The sequence below is a fragment of the Maylandia zebra genome, linkage group LG12 (assembly GCF_041146795.1).
Source record: "Maylandia zebra isolate NMK-2024a linkage group LG12, Mzebra_GT3a, whole genome shotgun sequence".
Taxonomy (NCBI): domain Eukaryota; kingdom Metazoa; phylum Chordata; class Actinopteri; order Cichliformes; family Cichlidae; genus Maylandia; species Maylandia zebra.
Window position 1 is genome coordinate 35,171,284 of NC_135178.1, and position 25,324 is coordinate 35,196,607.

The 25,324-nt window shown below is 42.3% G+C and overlaps 1 protein-coding gene across 7 annotated transcripts in view; it reads right to left on the bottom strand.

Moving 5' to 3' along the window:
- Positions 1-25,324, bottom strand: part of LOC101479161 (ral guanine nucleotide dissociation stimulator) — an 85,731-nt gene that overhangs the window by 25,324 nt on the left and 35,083 nt on the right. For 2 of the 7 annotated variants that reach the window (XM_004555706.6, XM_004555704.5), the window contains exon 1: positions 3,790-4,396. The exons of 3 other annotated variants lie outside the window; for them this stretch is intronic. In XM_004555706.6, coding sequence (XP_004555763.1) covers positions 3,790-3,978 — 189 coding nt within the window. In that variant the 5' untranslated portion in view covers positions 3,979-4,396. Of the gene's footprint in view, positions 1-3,789; positions 4,397-10,485; positions 11,135-25,324 lie in introns of those variants that run through there. 2 more of the 7 variants (XM_004555708.6, XM_004555705.4) reach the window with 2 other exon arrangements.

A 25,324-nucleotide genomic window follows, 5' to 3' on the forward strand; every position in this document is an offset into this window, starting at 1 on the left:
CAAAGCACGATGCACAAACAGCCAAAGTACACACTGTTACACAGAGAGACCGCTTAACTCTTAATGCAATACATTTGTACCAATCAAATGGCAAAAAAATAACAAGAAACCCTCTGCTAACTGAGGTTAACAAAGACTATCCTCTTCAGTTACACGTGGACGAGTTGTGGTTGTATGCACAGTCACCCCTCAGAGGCCCATTTTGAGCCAGGAAAAAAAAACTCTGCATGAGTGCAACTGTTTTATTATAGGGTAGAAAAAAAGCAATTCCATCAACCTTGCCATATCAGTGGGTCAGTTCCTGCAGAAAGATACAAAATGTTGTAGAAATAGGTCGATAAATGTAACTTGGTCAAGCACATCAGCTTCAACTTCAAATTTAAGCAGGCATGCATCATTTTTGTGCCTTTGTTATAACAAATCCGATTTTACAAAGAACCAAAATGCCCATTAATCGCCCAAAACAATCATCCAGCCGTGACACAGCACAGCATCACTTTGTTATTAGCCTCACACTGCAGTAACTTCATCTCGTGGCACACCTCCATTTCAAAGCCACTCGATCCTCTCAGCTATACGATACAGTGCATTGAGGCTGATGTTGCTGGTTACACGGAGTCAGAGGGATCAACAAATAGCTCAATCTGACCGCCGGCAGCACCACATTAGCCCCAGTGACCCCCTCATGCTGCAACACAACCTCAGCATCAAATAACATTCATGTGCAGCAGGAGGGGAATAAAGGCAGCGATTGTGGAGGAAACCCCTCAGCCTCCGCAGGAGGGGGATTAGGTAATTGTGTTAGAGCAGAGGATTAGATTAGAGCAAAGGGACGAAGCAGAACAGGTTAGCAGGGGACGGGAGACCAGCAGGGGCACACTGAGGCAAATGGGGGGGGGTTTAATAATGAACCTCTGATACCAGTCCAGTCTGACCGAAGACACCGAAAAGTAAAAAGAAGAGAACATGTAATCCAGGTACACAGACTGGAATACATGGTCTCCATGGTGACACTGCCATCCAATCCTTGGCTCCGTTTAAGACCAATAAATATGATTACTCATCCTGCCCTCCTTATGTGATCGAATGTTCGAGATGTATGGAGCACAAGGCTGGAAAACGTTTATTTAATCCAGAACAAAGGCAATTTCTATAGATAGCAATGAAACCATATCTATGAGGCTGGGTTTAAAGAGGACAGCGAGGCGGGGGGAACATGACAGTTAGAGATATGAAAACAGTGTAGTGATAGAGAAGCAAAACACACGTGATCTTCATATACAGCAGGGACAATTTCCTGTTATTAACTGCTCTAAATTTGCAGAGCAAAGAAAATATTTGCATACCCATAAACCTCTATTTAATTCACAACAGAACACAGAAAGCATATCATAAATATATCATTTTACACAGCATTAAAACTTTGGCACAATTGGGTTTGTAGTGTGATCAGTCTTCTAAAGTCAAACATGTTAACATGTTTCGGTTTAGTTTACTAAAGAATAAAATAACCCTCCATGTGTTTGAAGAGTGAAGCATTTAACCTGCATTCTCTCTAATGGCCAGCAGGGGGAGACTTTTCTAGTTGCACAGACTAGTCAGATTCTTTATGAATAAAGACCCCTGCTGCTCACTTGACCTATGACCCTAGCAAACGCTTTCCTGATGAGTTTGTGGTATCAATCGTTAGTTTTACATCTTTTAAAATTGTATAACTTAAACTGCCACACAGACTCAAAAACCATAAAGCATCAATCTCATTAGTTTGTTCCATCTCATCTCAAACCAGCAAGATGGTGACAGCAAAAAAGTTCACTCTGAGGCTTTAAAACCTCATTAACAAAAACATGAATGTGGTCACACATAGCTTCCTGCAGAAGTCCTGCAGAACCACGCTGGCTCAAAGAAACGTGACAGAGACTGAAGTTACAGGAGCACCAGCCAGTGGCGTCCTAACATTGTTGAACTAGCAGGAAACTGCTGTTGTACTTCAATGAAATAAGAATAATTTGTTTAATCAACTAACATCTGTAGTGCCAACTAGTGGCTATGTCCATCTTTCATGTACAGGCTATGATTTGAGCTCTACTAGCATCACAATTCAACTCCACGGGAACACAAACAAGAGTGATTCTTGATTGTCCATCTGAGGTCTGTAAATGTAAATACACACCACACAAACACCTCAGCAGCTGTTACAGGTCTGTTTGTTAGTAATATGTAGTGAAAACACAATACAAATTAATAAATGATGAATAATGTGAGATGCTGTCATCTTTTAATGGTAGAAATATGCTGTTTTTCTTGTTTTCATTTCAGTAAAAATAACAGCTGCTTAAGATTTAACGGCTCCAGTGATGCAGACATATCAGAGCACAAGTAATAAGTGAATGCAGACAATGACGTCACCACTACAGCGGGGATCCAAAGACCCCAATTTAATCAAGCATCCACTCAATTAAACCTGGACCGATCCACGGAGGCCCAACCCAGAACTCAGAGGCTCACGGTTCCCTCGGAGGGTGTTTTGGATGTAAAACACTCTAAAGTCATTCTGCTGCGTGTGTGCTTTTACTTTTAGATTCACTTTGATCGTGACCTGAACATGTAAAAGCATCTGATTCGCTGGCTGCAGCTTCTATATCTGAAAACCCGCTTGTTTCTTCGGCTTTCTGTGAAATTACACTAAAGTATTTCTGCTTCAGATTGCTGATTGGACAAAAGAAGCCATGTGTAATCTTTATTATGACAGCTATTCTAACAATGAAACAATGACTCAAACAGCTGGGGTAATGGGGTAATCTACAGATTAATCTGTAATTACAGTAATCATGGCCACATTTAGAACTGCAGTGGAGCTTCCTAAACATGATACAACTAACTAAATGGATTTATATCTGTCTGTTAAATTAGATCAGAACCAAAAACAAAATCTTAACTTCGCTCCTTTGTTGGGTGACTTTGTTGACCCATCAATGAATCATGTTGCTGCAGTAACAGGCCACTACTTCCTGTAACAACCAGTGAAACTGTAAATCACACGATTGATTCAATGTATGCCCGCACATGTGGAAAAACCCCTAGAAGTACAAGCGACCGATGCAGAAAGCATCGTTCTGTAAAAAACAAACAGAACGACCACTCTCAGTATGAAACATGCAGATATTTCATAGCATTTGTGAGGTTTGACTCAGCGACACCTGCACAGGAGGGTTTCAGTATCAAAGAGAATCAGAGGGAGGGAGGGGTGATAACCACAGGGCTGAAAGCTTCAATAACAACATGAAAAAGCAAGTCATCCTGTAACTGTACTCTCCTGCCAAGCAGCACCGCAGCATCATATTAGATTTCCCTGTATTGTTATGTTTGTTATGAGGCTGTATTAACACTGTAAGCTGCAGCCAATCAACAGCTTTATACTAATAATCCGTTTACAAGGCTTAAAAATACAGGATTAGAGCGTTTATGGCACATTGCATCACCTGGGTGACTCACCAAGTTGAATGTAAGCTTATTTAACGCAAATTTAAACATGTTTTATGGGCATAAAAGTAGATAAAGCTTTGAAATACGTGGAGATACAGGAGAAACATCATAAATCTCTATTTTAACGGTAAGAAAATGTTTCTTTAAGAGCACAAGTGTTGTGTTATTCCTCCAGAATCGCCACCCTGAAGCCTGAAAACCTGTTTGGATCCGCCCGATCACCCTCCTTCATGACAACACAGCAAACCGCATCAGCTAACGGACCTCTCCTTGCCTCCTCACCCTCCTCCTCACCCTCCTCACCTCCACCAGCGGCAGGTCAGGGTCCAGGTGGGTGAAGCTGTGCAGGACCACCGGGCTGCGGTCTTCGACCACCTCTAGCCTCACGCCGTCCCAAATGTTCCGCACCCTCCACGAAGAGTCAAACATCTCGAGCAGCTGGCCCGGCTTGACGCTACGCGCCTCGGCTTGCATCCCCGGGAAATAGACCATGGATGCCCGCAGAGTTCAGTCACACCCCCGCGCTGACATTTCTAATGTTTTTTAGGAGTCCCACAGACACACACTGCCGCTGCCGCCTGAGACTAACGCTTCTGTGTGATCATCGCCTCTCTCAGTACAGTTTATCACGGCCCTGACTCACACCGGGGCTTTTCTAAACCCCGCCCCCACCAACCGGTGCCTTCAGGGCTGTCGGATAAACCAAACGCACAGGATGGCTTTAGCGAAAATTACGTTACAAGTTTTGTCTTGTATTTAATCCCACGCATTATACTTAAAAAAAAAAAAAAGAAGTTAAAACTTTAATTACATTAACGTGAATACAACTTTGCAAAATTTCTGTTAAACATCTAACACGTACTTTTCATGGAAAAGGAACAAACTACTTCTTTTCATTTAGTTATTTTTTATTTACATAGATGTAATGAAATGCTGTTAACCATACTTTAATGTTTATAACGGTCGTCACCATATCAGACTTTTACTTTGTGCTAAAACAAAACAAAAACAAACTAACACTCTACGGTTGTTGTTGTTATTTTTTAATCCAATTATAATAGTTTTTCTTTTTCTTTTTTCCAGTTAGTTTACAAAGTGAGTTTGGTCATTTCAGGTAATTTTTTCATTGTTGGAAATTTTTTTACTTAAATATTTATTAGTTTCAGCCCTAGCTTTAGTTTGTGTTTTTTTGTTGGGTTTTTATTTTTCTTAAATATTATAATCTGGAGATTCTCTATCAGGGACAAAATTTTTATTTTTATTTTTATTTAAGCTTTATTTAACCAGGAATGTCCCGTTGAGATCAAAGACCTCTTTTTCAAGGGAGTCCTGACCAAAATTAGAATGAGTATTACAATAGAAACACAGTTTGTTACGGCAGTGGACTCACAGATGTGCAGACAGCCTATTATCTCAATAAGCACATTCCCCAAAGCCTCATCATTCAGATTAACAAACTAGAAGTAATGCTATTTAATCTGCATTGTAATTTTATTGTGATTAGTTTTCTAAGGTCACAAAATAATTTCATTTACTTACAAAAGTTTATATTTGCTTTTAACTTTAATTTCAAGTTTCCCACATTTTATTTTATCACACCTAAATTAAGGTAACTATAGTAACCTGGGCGACACAAGCACACTATAAAGTTGTTATGTATGAAACGGGAGTCTGCGAGACGTCCCTGAAGGCAGCACTTACTCCCCCGCTCTTACTCATGTCTCTGGGAAATGATGGCGCTGTTTGTGCCTTCACTGTGGCAGGAGGACTGTGTGGGAAAAGAAAACAGTGGAGTCTGCTGGAGTTACACTTTTACCGTGAGCCCAGAGCAGCTCAGCAAACACGCTTCCCCCACCTGATCCTCCACTGTTACACTGAAGCACAGCTTAAAGGTGGCGTAGAGTTTAAACCAGTACATGCTCCTCTAACACCTTTCGAAAGGGCAACTTTCTGCTTTTCACTTAGTTTTCCAAAGATTATGCATTAATATAAAAAACTAATTACCTGTGAGTGTGTTAACTCGTTATAAAAGTCTAAGTCACACTTCAGCAGTTTTACTGAGATTATAGCTCTATAAAGACATCATTTAAATATAATTATTTTGGGTTTTGGGGGTTTTTTTGGTCTTTTTTAGGTGACTGATTTGAGTTTTAAACATATTTGTGGAAAGATGATAAATAAGTATGTATTTAAATGGGGAAAAAGTCTAATTTTGTGTATCTAAAATCTGCATTTTTCAACTTACATTTTAGCGTTTAAGACATTTTTATTCCATTTTATTTTGATTAATCAAATGTACTGAGCTTTTACTTTACACAAGTACTATATTATATTATTTTTATTTAGATCTTCACTTACTTTGCTTTTTAAATTTTACTTATTAGATTTTTTTCCATTTTTGTAAATTTTACCCAACTGATCTATTTGGCTTTGTCACTGTACTTTTTCTAGTCTGTTTAAGCTGTTTTGTCATAAGCTGCTGTAATTCTTTGCCAACTTTTAGAATAAACACATCCTGTCTGATCTTACTATACTTAGAAAATACAACAGGGAAAATCAGCAGGTCCTCAGCTGAAAAGATAGAAAAGAATAATTTTTCCAAAATAAATGAGCTAAATTACAGATTAATATCGAAATAGCTCACTGACCAAACTTTTCAGCTGCAAACAATTAGGAGCAAATGAAACAAAATCCTCAATGGAACCACCTCAACACAAAGATCTCAATGTTATACAATGTTATCCTGCACACACCTTGTCAAAGCACTGCTGCTCACCATAAAAACAAACAACCTGACTTTAACAGTCAGAAAGCACCTGAAAGCACCATCAGGAAGTCCCTGTTAGTAAACTGAATTAGTTTGTGTTGTGGTTCAACAAATGCATCTTGGGGGAATTTTAGGCTAAGACTTCAGAGAAAGAACCTGAAGACGTCTAACACCGCCTCCTACTGGTCAGTGTCAGGAACAAACGTCTCCAATCACAGTGAGAACAAATCTTTTAAATTCACCGCAGCCTGCTTTAAACAGCAGAACAAAACCATTACCTAACTGTTACATTATTAAACCTTAATTTTCATTCACATGTTTTTCTTTTTGGATTTTTTTGAAACAACCCACTGCTTTTCCACGCCAAGGCTCTGACAGGTGTGAAAGCATTTTAGAACATTTAAGGAAAACATCTGCCGCACCAGCTGAAGCTGAATGCAACCACAAGCACGTCCGACCTCGCCGACCTGTCCTCGCCAAGCGGCTGCGCATCATAACTCAGAAATCTGCAGCTGCCCGACATGAAGAAGACGAGTGAGGGAGCAACACGGCTTTCTAAAGGTTTATACAGATTTAAGTTTCCAATAAATCAAGACAGCCATGGTTCACTGTGGAAGATTACAGTCTAGTGATTAGAAGTGGGAAAGGAGATATTTCCAGACATATTTCCATTATTGTCACCACACCAATGAGCCAGGTCCTGTAAAAGCAGGTTTCCTGATATAACATGTTTTAAGTGTTTGAAGAAAGGTTTTGGTTTCATTTCACTTCATTTCTTGTACCTCTTGGGCAAAACAGTGGTTAACTTTGTCCCCTCACAGCATGAAAGTCCTGGGTTTGAATCCTCGGGACAGCTGGGGCTTTCTGTGTGGAGTTCTGCAGGTTTTCTCTCTGCTTCCCCTCACAGTCTGAAGACATGCATTGGGGTTATGATTACTGGTGATTCGAAATGGCTGTGTGTTTCTGTGTGTTAGTCCTTCGACAGACTGGAAGAAAGAGGATGCATGGATGGACTTCATTCCTTTATAATTGGACAAATCACTTACAAGTATCCTTGATTGCAAATAATAATCAATAATCAAACCATATGAGTCCATATGAGGCTCTGTGACCTCATAAAAAGCTCTGCATGCTGCATCTGATCGTGCAGGCTATATGATAAAATGTGGCTGTTGCTGTTTCGCTTATCACAAATCTCCAAGATGTTTATTTGAAAGCTTTTTATTAAAGTTTTTGTCTAAAAAAGATAGAAATTTCCAATTATTTAAATGTTTAAATATCCACACTTTCCATATTGTTTTAAAGATTTTAGTACCAATTTATTCCCAGATCCTCGGTGGCCTGTCCAGTGCTTTTCTGCCAGGCTGCAACAGAAACACGAGGCTTTATTTATTATCATTAATCAGAATCAGAGAGACTTTATTTATCCCCAAGGGGCAATTAAGATACAACAGAGCAGCAAAAACTATACTGCAAACACAGCCTGAAAAACATCCTAAAGTCTGTTGAACACAAAGCCTGACCCGGATGGTAGATCGGTTTGAAAGATAGCGTCGAGCAAGACGTGACTATTCCCCGTTTCATCTGCACAGAGCACAGAGCAGCAGAAAGAGTGAAAGTCACAGAATAACAAGCACTGGTACTAATATCTGCCCTACAAAATAACCCACATGGGCTGAATCCCAGAAATCTGACAGAGCCTGGAGGGCCGGCCAACTCTGAGTCTGCTGCGATTTAACTGAAGCTCTTTTCCCATCTGCTGGAAATCAACACCAGAGGATGTTGTTGTGCTGCTGCTGCGGGCCTGGCTGATGTTTTACGGCTCCCCGAGGACGGTGACGCTAACAGCCTGCATTACGTTCTTATTTTCTCACACAGAAACACTCGTGCTTTTACTGAGAGACTGCACCCCCTGACCTACAGAAGAAGTTTCACAGAAGTATGTGAGGAGGGCAGATCCAAACGTCACTAACCAAAGACAGATTCCCATCACGACGAGGGTAAAATCAAAATTAGGGCAGTGACATCAGCGGCTTATTTTAGTCCTGCTGACACTGAGCAGTGCAGAAAGTTCTTTATTCCTCCTGTCAGGAGGCCATTTAGCAAGGCATTAAAGCTGGGTGGTTATCCTGGGTTGCTGCCAGGCTCTCAATGTTTCCTGCAGTGCTTCACGAACAATAAACCTGAAACAAATAAAAGCCAAAGGGAGAGCCAGACATAGACTGGATATCGAGTTATGTAATAAGAGGAAAATAACAAGCCCATAAATCACGATAAACTGATTAATACAAGAAAAAAATAAAGATTCATGTTCAAAACCCTCCTCCTAATGAAATCAGCTAAATCTGTAAAATTCAACTTCAGTGACACAAACACCAGCGTTCACAGCTGTTGATTCATGGTCTGCAGAACTGCACAGAGCACAGGTTTTCTTCTACCTCAGATAAAGGCTCAGAGCTGAGGACAGACAGAAGCCTAAAGAACACATTCAACCAATCTTGGCACAGTTTAATCGCACCTGTGAGCTGCCTTCTATTATAAATAACAATAAAACCAGTAAAATCTTTTCTTATTTCTGTAATCTGAAGGCCCGAGTGAGTGTGAGTCATACAGAGAAAAGGTCTGGCTTCCTGTACTTCCTGTCGTCTGAGGTTGACAGCTTCTAAGCAGCACAGACAGCTGAGGTCAGGCGTCTGTGCTGCTTCATGTCTCTGTGAAGCCAGCACACTGTAATGACAGCTAATGGGAGCAGATTATAGAAAGCGAGGCCTTTATTCTTTCATTTCACATGTAGCGATTGGTTCTTGGTGCAGACATGTCGTGCTGTGAAGTCAGATTAACTCAAGAGCCGACCTGAGCGCTCCCACTGTTGCAGCAATATTATGTGGCTGTTGGACATATTTCATTTTAAACATGCAGGATGCGTATCTGTACCACATCTTTAAGATATTTGGAGCATATTTTAAGTAAGACCTTTTTAAAATCACTCACAGGCTTAAACGGGTTGATATTAATCTTGGTCAGTGTGCTAGTGATCCCTGTGAGTCCAAAGCTTGAAGCCTAAACAGTTTTTTCTACTCTTGACTCTGTGTGATGTCACTAAGAGTCAAAGATCCCCTAATATGGTTATCCCAGGCACAGAAGCCCCACCCAGCCAATCAGAAGACAGGGACCTTAAAAGAGACAGGAGATTGCCTGTACAAAGGCCGAGTATAAGATAAACAGGGATTATTTTAAACTGCGAATCATGCAAAGCTCATGTGGAAAGGTCAGAGCAAAAACATGGAGTTGTAAAGAACCATAACAGGTCCCTTTAACAACAGCATCACAAACTACACTTAAAAACTTAAACGTAAGACTCCAAATCCTTCACACGGCCAGCAGAGGAGTGCAGCCCACACTTGGGAAAACTTAATTTAAACAAGAGCAGAATTACAGATAGAAAATTATTAAAAATGGAAAGAGCATCTGACTGGTAAAAAGCAAAACAAATAAACAAACAAAAAGCTCTCACACTTTAAAACCTCTCCACTCCAGGTCATATCTGTTAATCAGAAGAATGTCAAGCGTGCCACTGTGATGTGTCACATGCATCACTTCAAAACAACTCAAGTTTCTACTGAATTATTTGCATAGTTTAAACAGCCGAACAGTGAGCTGTTTGGCTGTTTTTTACTCTCTACTTCCAAGTGAGCAGATACCAATCCTGCTTGTTTTTACATTCACCAACAGAGTTTAAAGAAATTGCAGCGAGCACACCCAGATCATTGGCACAGATCATTAATTCAGGTTTATGACTCATAAATATGACTATCACTCATAATGCATCACTAATATAAAAAGGGTGTTCAAAACAAGTCGTGGTATTAAACTGCATTAGCATTAACGGCAAAGTGTAGCAAAGGTTAAACAGTAAAATAAACACAGGTAACTAATGCTGAGTCGGTGCTATTTATACCGGGGGGCTAAACTGGGGAGCACTCAACCAGAGTTTAATTTAAACTGGGACTTATTTTGAAAAAAAAAAATTCCAGTGCTTTCCCTGGAACTATAAACCAGTATCCGTCTAAACGTGTCTTCCGCTTCACTACAACTTCCATCGCTGTTAGAGGGTGGCATTATTTTACCTGCAAGGAGCCAATGTGGCCAGTCCTTCAGTTCAAGCCCAACACTGAACTACAAACTCAGCCTCTTTACACTTAAGAGTGAAGGCAAACATTAAGAGCTCCAACCTGTCTTTCTTTTCTTCCGACTGTCCTGTAATAATCCTCGCCATCCCAGGTCCCGGCCAGCAGTCCACAGATCCACCGGCTCCAGCACCACATCACGGCTTTGCTGACAACCAGTCCCAAAAAACATGAGGATCCTGGAGGAGCAGAACCTCAGTGAAGGCGACTCCAGGGCTCCCACTCCCCTCTTCACAGATTGGCCGAACCCCAACCGCCAACGCTCAGCTCATGCATGTTTACTTTAACAGCTGTGTCAACAACACGAGGAACAACACTAGAAAAAAATTAACCTATGCCTGGAAAAAAGGAAAAGGCTTTCTAGAAGAGGCTCACATCTGTCCGTGTATGTCAAAGGTGGAGAGAGACCGCTTGGTAATGACCTCCACAACAACAACAACACCGTGAGGCTACGACGCTCAAATGTCCTGCTGTTACCGCTCTCAAGAGAAAATGAAACCTCAACATGATGCAATAAAATTCGAAGAAATTTCCTGCTTAACTGAAGGAGGGGATTATCTCCAGGTAGTTTACGTGTTTAACAAGGTCATCTGAAGCTATGTGAGCGTTAGGCAACCTGTAGGGATGAATGAAAACAGACTAACAGGAACCGTCTTAAGAAATTCAAACACCTCTAACTGAAAACAACTTACTGAACCTGTTCCTCTGACACCTCAGGGCACTTGTTGTCATCACCTTGATCCAGAGGAAGAGGTGTTTGTTTTTTTAATTAGTGTTTTTTGACTCAGCTTGCAGATACACATATTTAATGCTGCAAAAAAATATAGAAGGCCTGCACTTTTTTTTTTTCTCAGAGGCGAGTCCAAAAAGTAAAGAAACAAAAATCCAAATTAAAGCTGCAAGCAGCGTTATGAGGGCCCTCGCACCCCCGGCGTGTCGAGCCACGCCCAACACCTAAAACCAGCACGTCCGATCGATGTCACATTGATGGAATTCATGCATTTAACCACCAGCTAACATTTCAACTCATTCATTCATGATTAGCTAGTCGTTCCACTAGGTGGCACTCTAACCATTATGTACAAATGGCATAACAAACATTTCCGAACTCGAGTCTCATTATGCCTGCGACCTTTGGGTGAGATTGGACATTGTGTTTTTGAGTAACAGCAGATTACTGCGTTTTGGCGAGTGATTGAGAGTCTACGTGCCGCCATAACCACCCCGTTTCCCTGAACGTAAAAAGCTTCGCAATTTAACAACACAAAGGTCTTTGGATTCCACACACTGAAGAATAGTGCAATATGATGAAATCCCTTGGAGGAGTTCGTCAAAGAACGATGCCTGAAAAGAGGGGAAAATGTTGCCAAAATTGCACATTAATTTTAAAATGGCTGACTTCCTGTTGGATTTGGGATATTGCTCCAAGAGACTTTTTTGTACATCTTGATATCTCCTATAAGCTTACCAGGTTTCAGACTCATACATAAAACACAGAGCAGGGGCTGTGATTTTGAAATTTTGTAGGGGGCGCTGTGGAGCCATTTTGGGATATTCAATGAAAATGATCACATAACAACAAAGCCTTAACCACATTGGAGGTGTGCGCCAAATTTCAAGACTTTTTAAACTTTCCAAGCCCCTCAAAAGCCACTTCATCTTTCATGGTGAACTGCGTTGCCACCAGGGTGCGGCGTTCAGTTTAAAGTCACAATTTTTGCACTGAAGCATCACAAGGGACTGATGGTGATATTCACCGCTTTTGAGGTGGCCACGATGAACCTGTGAAAATCAGTACAACAAAATTAAAGCCATGACATTTCCTGTTCCCACTAGGTGGCGCTGTCCGTATTCCCGACAATGGGCACATCAATCTGTTCAGGGCGGGTCTGACTTCATGCCTGTAAAGTCTGGTACTGATCAGACTGGATTTCATGGAGTTATACTAATTTGTTTCTTCATGGCGTGACATCAAAGTTCGCCATGCTGCTGGGGTCACACCCTTTTGCGAAAAGTCACAGTTTTCACTGTAACCCAAGACCAACTCCTTAAGGGTTTTCTGGAGAAATTTGAGGCTGCAGATGTCACCCATCACTATACTGTACCCCAAAGTGTAAAACATGACATTTCCTGTTCCCACTAGGTGGCGCTGTCCTTCATGTCAAATATGGCAGTTGAAATATGTTTAGGGGTGGAGCCTTATCATATGTGTTCACTTTGGTCAAGGTCAGAAAATCTATGACAAAATGAGAGGCAATAAGATTTTCATGGCGAGTCATCGAAATTCGCCATGGCGCCACGGCCTCATAGTATTGTGAAAACTCAAAAGCTCCGCAATTTAACATGGCACAAGGGTGTAGTTGACACTGTCCAAATTTGAAGGTTATGAAATGAAACCCCAAGGAGGAGTTCGCAAAAGTTCGAGGCATGGAAATGGCAAAATTAGAGCCAAAATGTCACCTTCTCTTCCAAATGGCGGACTTCCTGTTGGGTTTGCGTCAGTGGGCCCCAAGACTTTTTTGTTCGTCTTGGCATGATACACATGTGTGCCAAATTTCATACATGTAGCTCAAACCATGTGGTCGTAGGGCTGCATTTAACAAGGCATAGGTGGCGCTCTAGAGCCATTTCCCAGTGCTCATATATAAAACCATTAAAATACAAAATTTTTCACCAGACCTGGCATGTGTGCAAAATTTCATGAGTTTTTGAGCATGTTTAGGCCCTCAAAAAGGCCCTTGTTTGGGGTGAATAATAATAATAATAATAATAATAATAATAATTAAAGCTGCAAGCAGCGTTATGAGGGCCCTCGCACCCCATCGCGTCGAGCCACGCCCAACACCTACAACCAGCACCTCCGATCTGATGTCACATTGATGGAATTCATGCATTTAACCACCAGCTAACATTTCATCTCATTCAATCATCATTATAGTCGTCCCACTAGGTGGCGCTCTAACCATTACTGACAAATGGCATAACAAACATTTCCTAGCTCGAGTCTCATCACGCCTGCGACCTTTGGGACATATTGGACATTTTGATTTTGAGTGACAGCAGATTACTGCTTTTTGGCGAGTGATTGAAACTCCACGTGCCGCCATGACAACCCCGTTTCCCTGAACGTAAAAAGCTTCGCAATTTAACATCACAAAGGTCTTTAGATTCCTCACACTGGAGATTGGTTCAATCTGATGAAATCCCTTGGAGGAGTTCGTCAAAGAACGGTGCCTGGAAAGAGGGGAAAATGTTGCCAAAATTGCACATTAATTTTAAAATGGCTGACTTCCTGTTGTATTTGGGATATTGCTCCAAGAGACTTTTTTGTACATCTTGATATCTCCTATTAGCTTACCAGGTTTCAGACTCATACATAAAACACAGAGCTGGGGCTGTGGTTTTGAAATTTTGTAGGGGGCGCTGTGGAGCCATTTTGGGCTATTAAATGAAAATGATCACATAACAACAAAGCCTTAAGCACATTGGAGGTGTGGGCCAAATTTCAAGACTTTTTAAACTTTCCAAGCCCCTCAAAAACCACTTCATTTTTCATGGTGAACAGCGTTGCCACCAGGGTGCACCGTTCAGTATAAAGTCACAATTTTCGCACTGCAGCATCATGAAGGACTGACGGTGACATTCACCGCTTTTGAGGTATCCACAATGAACCTGTGAAAATCAGTACAACAAAGTGTAAGACATGACATTTCCTGTTCCCACTAGGTGGCGCTCTTCATATTCCTGACAATGGGCACATCAATTTGTTCAGGGCGGGTCTGATATCATGCCTGTAAAGTCTGGTACTAATCAGACTGGATTTCATGGAGTTATACTAATTTGTTTCTTCATGGCGAGATATCAAAGTTCGCCATGCTGCTGAGGTCACACCCTTTCGTGAAAAGTCACAGTTTTCACTGTACCCCAAGACCAACTCCTTACGCCTTTCCTGGAGAAATTTGAGGCTGCAGATGTCACCCATCACAATACTGTACCCCAAAGTGTAAAACATGACATTTCCTGTTCCCACTAGGTGGCGCTGTCGCTGACGTCAAATATGGCAGTTGAAATATGTTCAGGGCTGGAGCCTTATCATATGTGTGCTCTTTGGTCCAGATCGGACAATGTATGACAAATTGAGAGGCAATAAGATTTTCATGGCGAGTCATCGAAATTCGCCGTGGCGCCACGGCCTCATGGTATTGTGAAAACTCAAAAGCTCCGCAATTTAACATCGCCCAGGTGTGTAGTTGACACTGACCAAAGATGAAGCTTATACGATCAAATCCCAAGGAGGAGTTCGCAAAAGTTCGAGGCATGGAAATGGCAAAATTAGAGCCAAAATGTCACCTTCTCTTCCAAATGGCGGACTTCCTGTTGGGTTTGCGTCAATGGGCCCACTGACTTTTTTGTTCGTCTTGGCATGATACACATGTGTGCCAAATTTCATACATGTAGCTCAAACGATGTGGTCGTAGGGCTGCATTTAACAAGGCATAGGTGGCGCTGTAGAGCCATTTCCCAGTGCTCATATGTAAAACCATTAAAATACAAAATTTTTCACCAGACCTGGCATGTGTGCAAAATTTCATGAGTTTTTGAGCATGTTTAGGCCCTCAAAAAGGCCCTTGTTTCGCCTGAATAATAATAATAATAATTAAAGCTGCAAGCAGCGTTATGAGGGCCCTCGCACCCCCGGCGCGTCGAGCCACGCCCAACACCTAAAACCAGCACGTCCGATCTGATGTCACATTGATGGAATTCATGCATTTAACCACCAGCTAACATTTCAACTCATTCATTCATGATTAGTTAGTCGTTCCACTAGGTGGAGCTCTAACCATTACTGACAAATGGCATAACAAACATTTCCTAGCTCGAGTCTCATCACGCCTGTGACCTTTGGGAGAGATTGAACATTGTGTTTTTGAGTGACAGCAGATTACTGCTTTTTGGCGAGTGATTCAAACTCTAAGTGCCGCCATAACCACCCCGTTTCACTGAACGTAAAAAGCTTCGCAATTTAACATCACAAAGGTCTTTAGATTCCACACACTGGAGATTGGTTCAATATGATGAAATCCCTTGGAGGAGTTCGTCAAAGAACGGTGCCTGGAAAGAGGGGAAAATGTTGCCAAAATTACACATTAATATTAAAATGGCTGACTTCCTGTTGGATTTGGGATATTGCACCAAGAGACTTTTTTGTACATCTTGATATCTCCTATAAGCTTACCAGGTTTCAGAATCATACATAGAACACAGAGCAGGGGCTGTGGTTTTGAAATTTTGTAGGGGGCGCTGTGGAGCAATTTCGCGCTATTCAATGAAAATGATCACATGCCAACAAAGCCTTCATCCATTTGGAGGTGTGTGCCAAATTTCAAGCCTCTATAAACTTGCCAAGACCCTCAAAAGCCACTTCATCTTTCATGTTGAACAGCATTGCCACCAGGGTGCGCCGTTCAGTTTAAACTCACAATTTTTGCACTGAAGCATCACGAGGGACTGATGGTGATATTCACCGCTTTTGAGGTGGCCAAGATGAACCTGTGAAAATCAGTACAACAAAATTAAAGCCATGACATTTCCTGTTGCCACTAGGTGGCGCTGTCCGTATTCCCGACAATGGGCACATCAATCTGTTCAGGGCGGGTCTGACATCATGCCTGTAAAGTCTGGTACTGATCAGACTGGATTTCATGGAGTTATACTAATTTGTTTCTTCATGGCGTGACATCAAAGTTCGCCATGCTGCTGGGGTCACACCCTTTCGCGAAAACTCACAGTTTTCACTGTAACCCAAGACCAACTCCTTAAGGCTTTCCTGGAGAAATTTGAGGCTGCAGATGTCACCCTTCACTATACTGTACCCCAAAGTGTAAAACATGACATTTCCTGTTCCCACTAGGTGGCGCTGTCCTTGATGTCAAATATGGCAGTTGAAATATGTTCAGGGGTGGAGCCTTATCATATGTGTGCTCTTTGGTCCAGATCGGAACATGTATGACAGAATGAGAGGCAATAAGATTTTCATGGCGAGTCATCGAAATTCGCCGTGGCGCCACGGCCTCATGGTATTGTGAAAACTCAAAAGCTCCGCAATTTAACATGGCATAAGGGTGTAGTTGGCACTGACCAAATATGAAGGTTATGAAATCAAACCCCAAGGAGGAGTTCGTTAAAGTTCGAGGCATGGAAATGGTAAAATCAGAGCCAAAATGTCACCTTCAATCCAAAATGGCGGACTTCCTGTTGGGTTTAGGACATTGCTATAATAGACTTTTTTGTTCGACTCTGAACATTATATAGGTGTACCGACTTTCAAACATGTAGGTCATACCCATACCGGGGGCTCGCGTTTTTCATTTTTCTAGGTGGCGCTACTGAGCTAATTTTCCCAGGCCATGTCTGAGAACATTAAAATACGTAAATTTTCACCAGACCTGACGCGTGTGCAAAATTTCATGAGTTTTCGAGCATGTTTAGGCCCTCAAACGGCCAATTCATTTGCCGAAATAATAATAATAATAATAATAATAATAATAATAATAATAATAATAAACAGAGCAATTACAATAGGGCCTTCGCACTGTCAGTGCTCGGGCCCTAATTAAAGCTGCAAGCAGCGTTATGAGGGCCCTCGCACCCCCGGCACGTCGAGCCACTGCCAACACCTCAAACCGGCACGTCCGATGTGATGTCACATTGATGGATTTCATGCTTTTAATCACCAGCTAACATTTCATCTTATTCAACCAGGATTATAGTCATGCCACTAGGTGGCGCTCTAACCATTATTGACAAATAGCATAACAAACATTTCCAAGCTCGAGTCTCATCACACCTGCGACCTTTGGGAGAGATTGGACATTGTGTTTTTTAGTGACAGCAGATTACTGCTTTTTGCGAGTGATTGAAACTCTACGTGCCGCCATAACCACCCCGTTTCCCTGAACGGAAAAAGCTTCGCAATTTAACATCACAAAGGTCTTTAGATTCTACACACTGAAGAATGCTTCAATATGATGAAATCCCTTGGAGGAGTTCGTCAAAGTATGAAGCCTGAAAAGAGGGGAAAATGTCATCAAAATTACACATTAATTTTAAAATGGCTGACTTCCTGTTGGATTTAGGATATTGCTCCAAGAGACTTTTTTGTACATCTTGATATCTTACACAAGCTTACCAAGTGTCAGACTCATAGATGAAACACAGAGCAGGGGCTGATGTTTTGAAATATTGTAGGGGGCGCTGTGGAGCCATTTTGCGCTATTCAAGGAAAATGGTTACATAACAACAATGCTTTCATCCATTTGGAGGTGTGTGCCAAATTTCAAGCCTCTATAAACTTTCCAAGCCCCTCAAAAGCCACTTCATCTTTCATGATGAACTGCGTTGCCACCAGGGTGCGCCGTTCAGTTTAAAGTCACAATTTTTGCACTGAAGCATCACGAGGGACTGATGGTGATATTCACCGCTTTTGAGGTGGCCACGATCAACCTGTGAAAATCAGTACAACAAAGTTAAAGCCATGACATTTCCTGTTGCCACTAGGTGGCGCTGTCCGTATTTCCGACAATGGGCATATCAATTTGTTCAGGGCGGGTCTGACATCATGCCTGTAAAGTCTGGTACTGATCAGACTGGATTTCATTGAGTTATACTAATTTGTTTCTTCATGGCGTGACATCAAAGTTCGCCATGCTGCTGGGGTCACACCCTTTCGTGAAAAGTCACAGTTTTCACTGTAACCCAAGACCAACTCCTTAAGGCTTTCCTGGAGAAATTTGAGGCTGCAGATGTCACCCATCACAATACTGTACCCCAAAGTGTAAAACATGACATTTCCTGTTCCCACTAGGTGGCGCTGTCCCTGGTGTCAAATATGGCAGTTGAAATATGTTCAGGGGTGGAGCCTTATCATATGTGTTCACTTTGGTCAAGGTCAGAAAATGTATGACAAAATGAGAGGCAATAAGATTTTCATGGCGAGTCATCGAAATTCGCCATGGCGCCACGGCCTCACCGTATTGTGAAAACTCAAAAGCTCCGCAATTTAACATGGCACAAGGGTGTAGTTGACACTGACCAAATATGAAGGTTATGAAATCAAACCCCAAGGAGGAGTTCGCAAAAGTTCGAGGCACGGAAATGGCAAAATTAGAGCCAAAATGTCACCTTCTCTTCCAAATGGCGGACTTCCTGTTGGGTTTGCGTCAATGGGCCCACTGACTTTTTTGTTCGTCTTGGCATGATACACATGTGTGCCAAATTTCATACATGTAGCTCAAACGATGTGGTCGTAGGGCTGCATTTAACAAGGCATAGGTGGCGCTCTAGAGCCATTTCCCAGTGCTCATATGTAAAACCATTAAAATACAAAATTTTTCACCAGACCTGGCATGTGTGCAAAATTTCATGAGTTTTTGAGCATGTTTAGGCCCTCAAAAAGGCCCTTGTTTCGCCTGAATAATAATAATAATAATAATAATAAGAAACGGAGCAGATACAATAGGGCCTTCGCACTGTCAGTGCTCGGGCCCTAATAATTAAAGCTGCAAGCAGCGTTATGAGGGCCCTCGCACCCCCGGCGCGTCGAGCCACGCCCAACACCTAAAACCAGCACGTCCGATCGATGTCACATTGATGGAATTCATGCATTTAACCACCAGCTAACATTTCAACTCATTCATTCATGATTAGCTAGTCGTTCCACTAGGTGGCACTCTAACCATTATGTACAAATGGCATAACAAACATTTCCGAACTCGAGTCTCATTATGCCTGCGACCTTTGGGTGAGATTGGACATTGTGTTTTTGAGTAACAGCAGATTACTGCGTTTTGGCGAGTGATTGAGAGTCTACGTGCCGCCATAACCACCCCGTTTCCCTGAACGTAAAAAGCTTCGCAATTTAACAACACAAAGGTATTTGGATTCCACACACTGAAGAATAGTGCAATATGATGAAATCCCTTGGAGGAGTTCGTCAAAGAACGATGCCTGAAAAGAGGGGAAAATGTTGCCAAAATTGCACATTCATTTTAAAATGGCTGACTTCCTGTTGGATTTGGGATATTGCTCCAAGAGACTTTTTTGTACATCTTGATATCTCCTATAAGCTTACCAGGTTTCAGACTCATACATAAAACACAGAGCAGGGGCTGTGATTTTGAAATTTTGTAGGGGGCGCTGTGGAGCCATTTTGGGATATTCAATGAAAATGATCACATAACAACAAAGCCTTAACCACATTGGAGGTGTGCGCCAAATTTCAAGACTTTTTAAACTTTCCAAGCCCCTCAAAAGCCACTTCATCTTTCATGGTGAACCGCGTTGCCACCAGGGTGCGGCGTTCAGTTTAAAGTCACAATTTTTGCACTGAAGCATCACAAGGGACTGATGGTGATATTCATCGCTTTTGAGGTGGCCACGATGAACCTGTGAAAATCAGTACAACAAAATTAAAGCCATGACATTTCCTGTTCCCACTAGGTGGCGCTGTCCGTATTCCCGACAATGGGCACATCAATCTGTTCAGGGCGGGTCTGACATCATGCCTGTAAAGTCTGGTACTGATCAGACTGGATTTCATTGAGTTATACTAATTTGTTTCTTCATGGCGTGACATCAAAGTTCGCCATGCCGCTGGGGTCACACCCTTTTGCGAAAAGTCACAGTTTTCACTGTAACCCAAGACCAACTCCTTAAGGCTTTCCTGGAGAAATTTGAGGCTGCAGATGTCACCCATCACTATACTGTACCCCAAAGTGTAAAACATGACATTTCCTGTTCCCACTAGGTGGCGCTGTCCCTGGTGTCAAATATGGCAGTTGAAATATGTTCAGGGGTGGAGCCTTATCATATGTGTTCACTTTGGTCAAGGTCAGAAAATGTATGACAAAATGAGAGGCAATAAGATTTTCATGGCGAGTCATCGAAATTCGCCGTGGCGCCACGGCCTCATGGTATTGTGAAAACTCAAAAGCTCCGCAATTTAACATGGCCCAGGTGTGTAGTTGAAACTGACCAAAGATGAAGCTTATACGACCAAATCCCAAGGAGGAGTTCGAAAAAGTTCGAGGCATGGAAACGGCAAAATTAGAGCCAAAATGTCACCTTCACGTCCAAATGGCGGACTTCCTGTTGGGTTTGCGTCAATGGGCCCACTGACTTTTTTGTTCGTCTTGGCATGATACACATCTGTGCCAAATTTCATACATGTAGCCCAAACGATGTGGTCGTAGGGCTGCATTTTACAAGGCATAGGTGGCGCTGTAGAGCCATTTCCCAGTGCTCATATGTAAAACCATTAAAATACAAAATTTTTCACCAGACCTGGCATGTGTGCAAAATTTCATGAGTTTTTGAGCATGTTTAGGCCCTCAAAAAGGCCCTTGTTTTGCCTGAATAATAATAATAATTAAAGCTGCAAGCAGCGTTATGAGGGCCCTCGCACCCCATCGCGTCGAGCTACGCCCAACACCTACAACCAGCACGTCCGATCTGATGTCACATTGATGAAATTCATGCATTCAACCACCAGCTAACATTTCATCTCATTCAATCATGATTATAGTCGTCCCACTAGGTGGCGCTCTAACCATTACTGACAAATGGCATAACAAACATTTCCCAGCTCGAGTCTCATCACGCCTGCGACCTTTGGGACATATTGGACATTTTGATTTTGAGTGACAGCAGATTACTGCTTTTTGGCGAGTGACTGAAACTCCACGTGCCGCCATGACCACCCGTTTCCCTGAACGTAAAAACGTTCGCAATTTAACATCACAAAGGTCTTTAGATTCCACACACTGGAGATTGGTTCAATATAATGAAATCCCTTGGAGGAGTTCGTCAAAGAACGGTGCCTGGAAAGAGGGGAAAATGTTGCCAAAATTGCACATTCATTTTAAAATGGCTGACTTCCTGTTGGATTTGGGATATTGCACCAAGAGACTTTTTTGTACATCTTGATATCTCCTATAAGCTTACCAGGTTTCAGAATCATACATAGAACACAGAGCAGGGGCTGTGGTTTTGAAATTTTGTAGGGGGCGCTGTGGAGCAATTTCGCACTATTCAATGAAAATGATCACATGCCAACAAAGCCTTCATCCATTTGGAGGTGTGTGCCAAATTTCAAGCCTCTATAAACTTGCCAAGACCCTCAAAAGCCACTTCATCTTTCATGGTGAACAGTGTTGCCACCAGGGTGCGCCGTTCAGTTTAAAGTCACAATTTTTGCACTGAAGCATCACGAGGGACTGATGGTGATATTCACCGCTTTTGAGGTGGCCACGATGAACCTGTGAAAATCAGTACAACAAAATTAAAGCCATGACATTTCCTGTTGCCACTAGGTGGCGCTGTCCGTATTCCCGACAATGGGCACATCAATCTGTTCAGGGCGGGTCTGACATCATGCCTGTAAAGTCTGGTACTGATCAGACTGGATTTCATTGAGTTATACTAATTTGTTTCTTCATGGCGTGACATCAAAGTTCGCCATGCCGCTGGGGTCACACCCTTTTGCGAAAAGTCACAGTTTTCACTGTAACCCAAGACCAACTCCTTAAGGCTTTCCTGGAGAAATTTGAGGCTGCAGATGTCACCCATCACTATACTGTACCCCAAAGTGTAAAACATGACATTTCCTGTTCCCACTAGGTGGCGCTGTCCTTGATGTCAAATATGGCAGTTGAAATATGTTCAGGGTTGGAGCCTTATCATATGTGTGCTCTTTGGTCCAGATCGGAACATGTATGACAGAATGAGAGGCAATAAGATTTTCATGGCGAGTCATCAAAATTCGCCATGGCGCCACGGCCTCATAGTATTGTGAAAACTCAAAAGCTCCGCAATTTAACATGGCACAAGGGTGTAGTTGACACTGTCCAAATTTGAAGTTTATAGGACCAAATCCCAAGGAGGAGTTCGTTAAAGTACAAGGCATGGAAACGGTAAAATCAGACCCAAAATGTCACCTTCAATCCAAAATGGCTGACTTCCTGTTGGGTTTAGGACATTGCCATAATAGACTTTTTTGTTCGACTCTGAACGTTATATAGGTGTACCAACTTTCAAACATGTAGGTCATACCCATACCGGGGGCTCGCGTTTTTCATTTTTCTAGGTGGCGCTACTGAGCTAATTTTCCCTGGCCATGTCTGAGAACATTAAAATACGTAAATTTTCACCAGACCTGACGCGTGTGCAAAATTTCATGAGTTTTCGAGCATGTTTAGGCCCTCAAACGGCCAATTCATTTGCCGGAATAATAATAATAATAATAATAATAAACAGAGCAATTACAATAGGGCCTTCGCACTGTCAGTGCTCGGGCCCTAATTAAAGCTGCAAGCAGCGTTATGAGGGCCCTCGCACCCTGGCGTGTCGAGCCACGCCCAACACCTAAAACCAGCACGTCCAATGTGATGTCACATTGATGGAATTCATGCATTTAACCACCAGCTAACATTTCATCTCATTGAACCATGATTATAGTCGTCCCACTAGGTGGCGCTCTAACTATTACTGACAAATGGCATAACAAACATTTCCGAGCTCGAGTCTCATCACACCTGCGACGTTTGGGAGAGATTGGATATTGTGTTTTTGAGTGACAGCAGATTACTGCTTTTTGGCGAGTGATTGAAACTCTAAGTGCCGCCATGACCACCCCGTTTCACTGAACGTAAAAAGCTTCGCAATTTAACATCACAAAGGTCTTTAGATTCCACAAACTTCAGATCGGTCCAATCTGATGAAATCCCTTGGAGGAGTTCGTCAAAGTATGAAGCCTGAAAAGAGGGGAAAATGTCGCCAAAATTACACATTAATTTTAAAATGGCTGACTTCCTGTTGGATTTGGGATATTGCTCCAAGAGACTTTTTTGTACATCTTAATATCTTCCATGAGCTTACCAAGTTTCAGACTCATAGATAAAACACAGAGCAGGGGCTGATATTTTGAAACTTTGTAGGGGGCGCTGTGGAGCAATTTCGCGCTATTCAATGAAAATGATCACATGACAACAAAGCCTTCATCCATTTGGGGGTGTGTGCCAAATTTAAAGCCTCTATAAACTTTCCAAGCCCCTCAAAAGCCACTTCATCTTTCATGTTGAACCGCGTTGCCACCAGGGTGCGCCGTTCAGTTTAAAGTCACAATTTTTGCACTAAAGCATCATCAAGGACTGTTGGTGATATTCACCGCTTTTGAGGTGGCCACTATGAACCTGTGAAAATCAGTACAACAAAGTGTAAGACATGACATTTCCTCTTCCCACTAGGTGGCGCTCTTCATATTCCTGACAATGGGCACATCAATCTGTTCAGGGCGGGTGTGACATCATGCCTGTAAAGTCTGGTACTAATCAGACTGGATTTCATTGAGTTATACTAATTTGTTTCTTCATGGCGTGACATCAAAGTTCGCCATGCTGCTGGGGTCACACCCTTTCACGAAAAGTCACAGTTTTCACTGTAACCCAAGACCAACTCCTTAAGGCTTTCCTGGAGAAATTTGAGGCTGCAGATGTCACCCATCACAATACTGTACCCCAAAGTGTAAAACATGACATTTCCTGTTCCCACTAGGTGGCGCTGTCCTTGATGTCAAATATGGCAGTTGAAATATGTTCAGGGGTGGAGCCTTATCATATGTGTTCACTTTGGTCAAGGTCAGAAAATGTATGACAAAATGAGAGGCAATAAGATTTTCATGGCGAGTCATCGAAATTCGCCATGGCGCCACGGCCTCATAGTATTGTGAAAACTCAAAAGCTCCGCAATTTAACATGGCACAAGGGTGTAGTTGACACTGTCCAAATTTGAAGGTTATGAAATGAAACCCCAAGGAGGAGTTCGCAAAAGTTCGAGGCATGGAAATGGCAAAATTAGAGCCAAAATGTCACCTTCTCTTCCAAATGGCGGACTTCCTGTTGGGTTTGCGTCAATGGGCCCACAGACTTTTTTGTTCGTCTTGGCATAATACACATGTGTGCCAAATTTCATACATGTAGCTCAAACGATGCGGTCGTAGGGCTGCATTTAACGAGGCATAGGTGGCGCTGTAGAGCCATTTCCCAGTGCTCATTTGTAAAACCATTAAAATACAAAATTTTTCACCAGACCTGGCATGTGTGCAAAATTTCATGAGTTTTTGAGCATGTTTAGGCCCTCAAAAAGGCCCTTGTTTGGGGTGAATAATAATAATAATAATTAAAGCTGCAAGCAGCGTTATGAGGGCCCTCGCACCCCCGGCGTGTCGAGCCATGCCCAACACCTGAAACCAGCACGTCCGATCTGATGTCACATTGATGGAATTCATGCATTTAACCACCAGCTAACATTTCAACTCATTCATTCATGATTAGTTAGTCGTTCCACTAGGTGGCGCTCTAACCATTATGTACAAATGGCATAACAAACATTTCCGAGCTCCAGTCTCATCACGCCTATGAGCTTTGGGAGAGATTGGACATTGTGTTTTTGAGTGACAGCAGATTACTGCTTTTTGGCGAGTGATTCAAACTCTAAGTGCCGCCATAACCACCCCGTTTCACTGAACGTAAAAAGCTTCGCAATTTAACATCACAAAGGTCTTTAGATTCCACACACTGGAGATTGGTTCAATATGATGAAATCCCTTGGAGGAGTTCGTCAAAGAACGGTGCCTGGAAAGAGGGGAAAATGTTGCCAAAATTACACATTAATTTTAAAATGGCTGACTTCCTGTTGGATTTGGGATATTGCACCAAGAGACTTTTTTGTACATCTTGATATCTCCTATAAGCTTACCAGGTTTCAGAATCATACATAGAACACAGAGCAGGGGCTGTGGTTTTGAAATTTGGTAGGGGGCGCTGTGGAG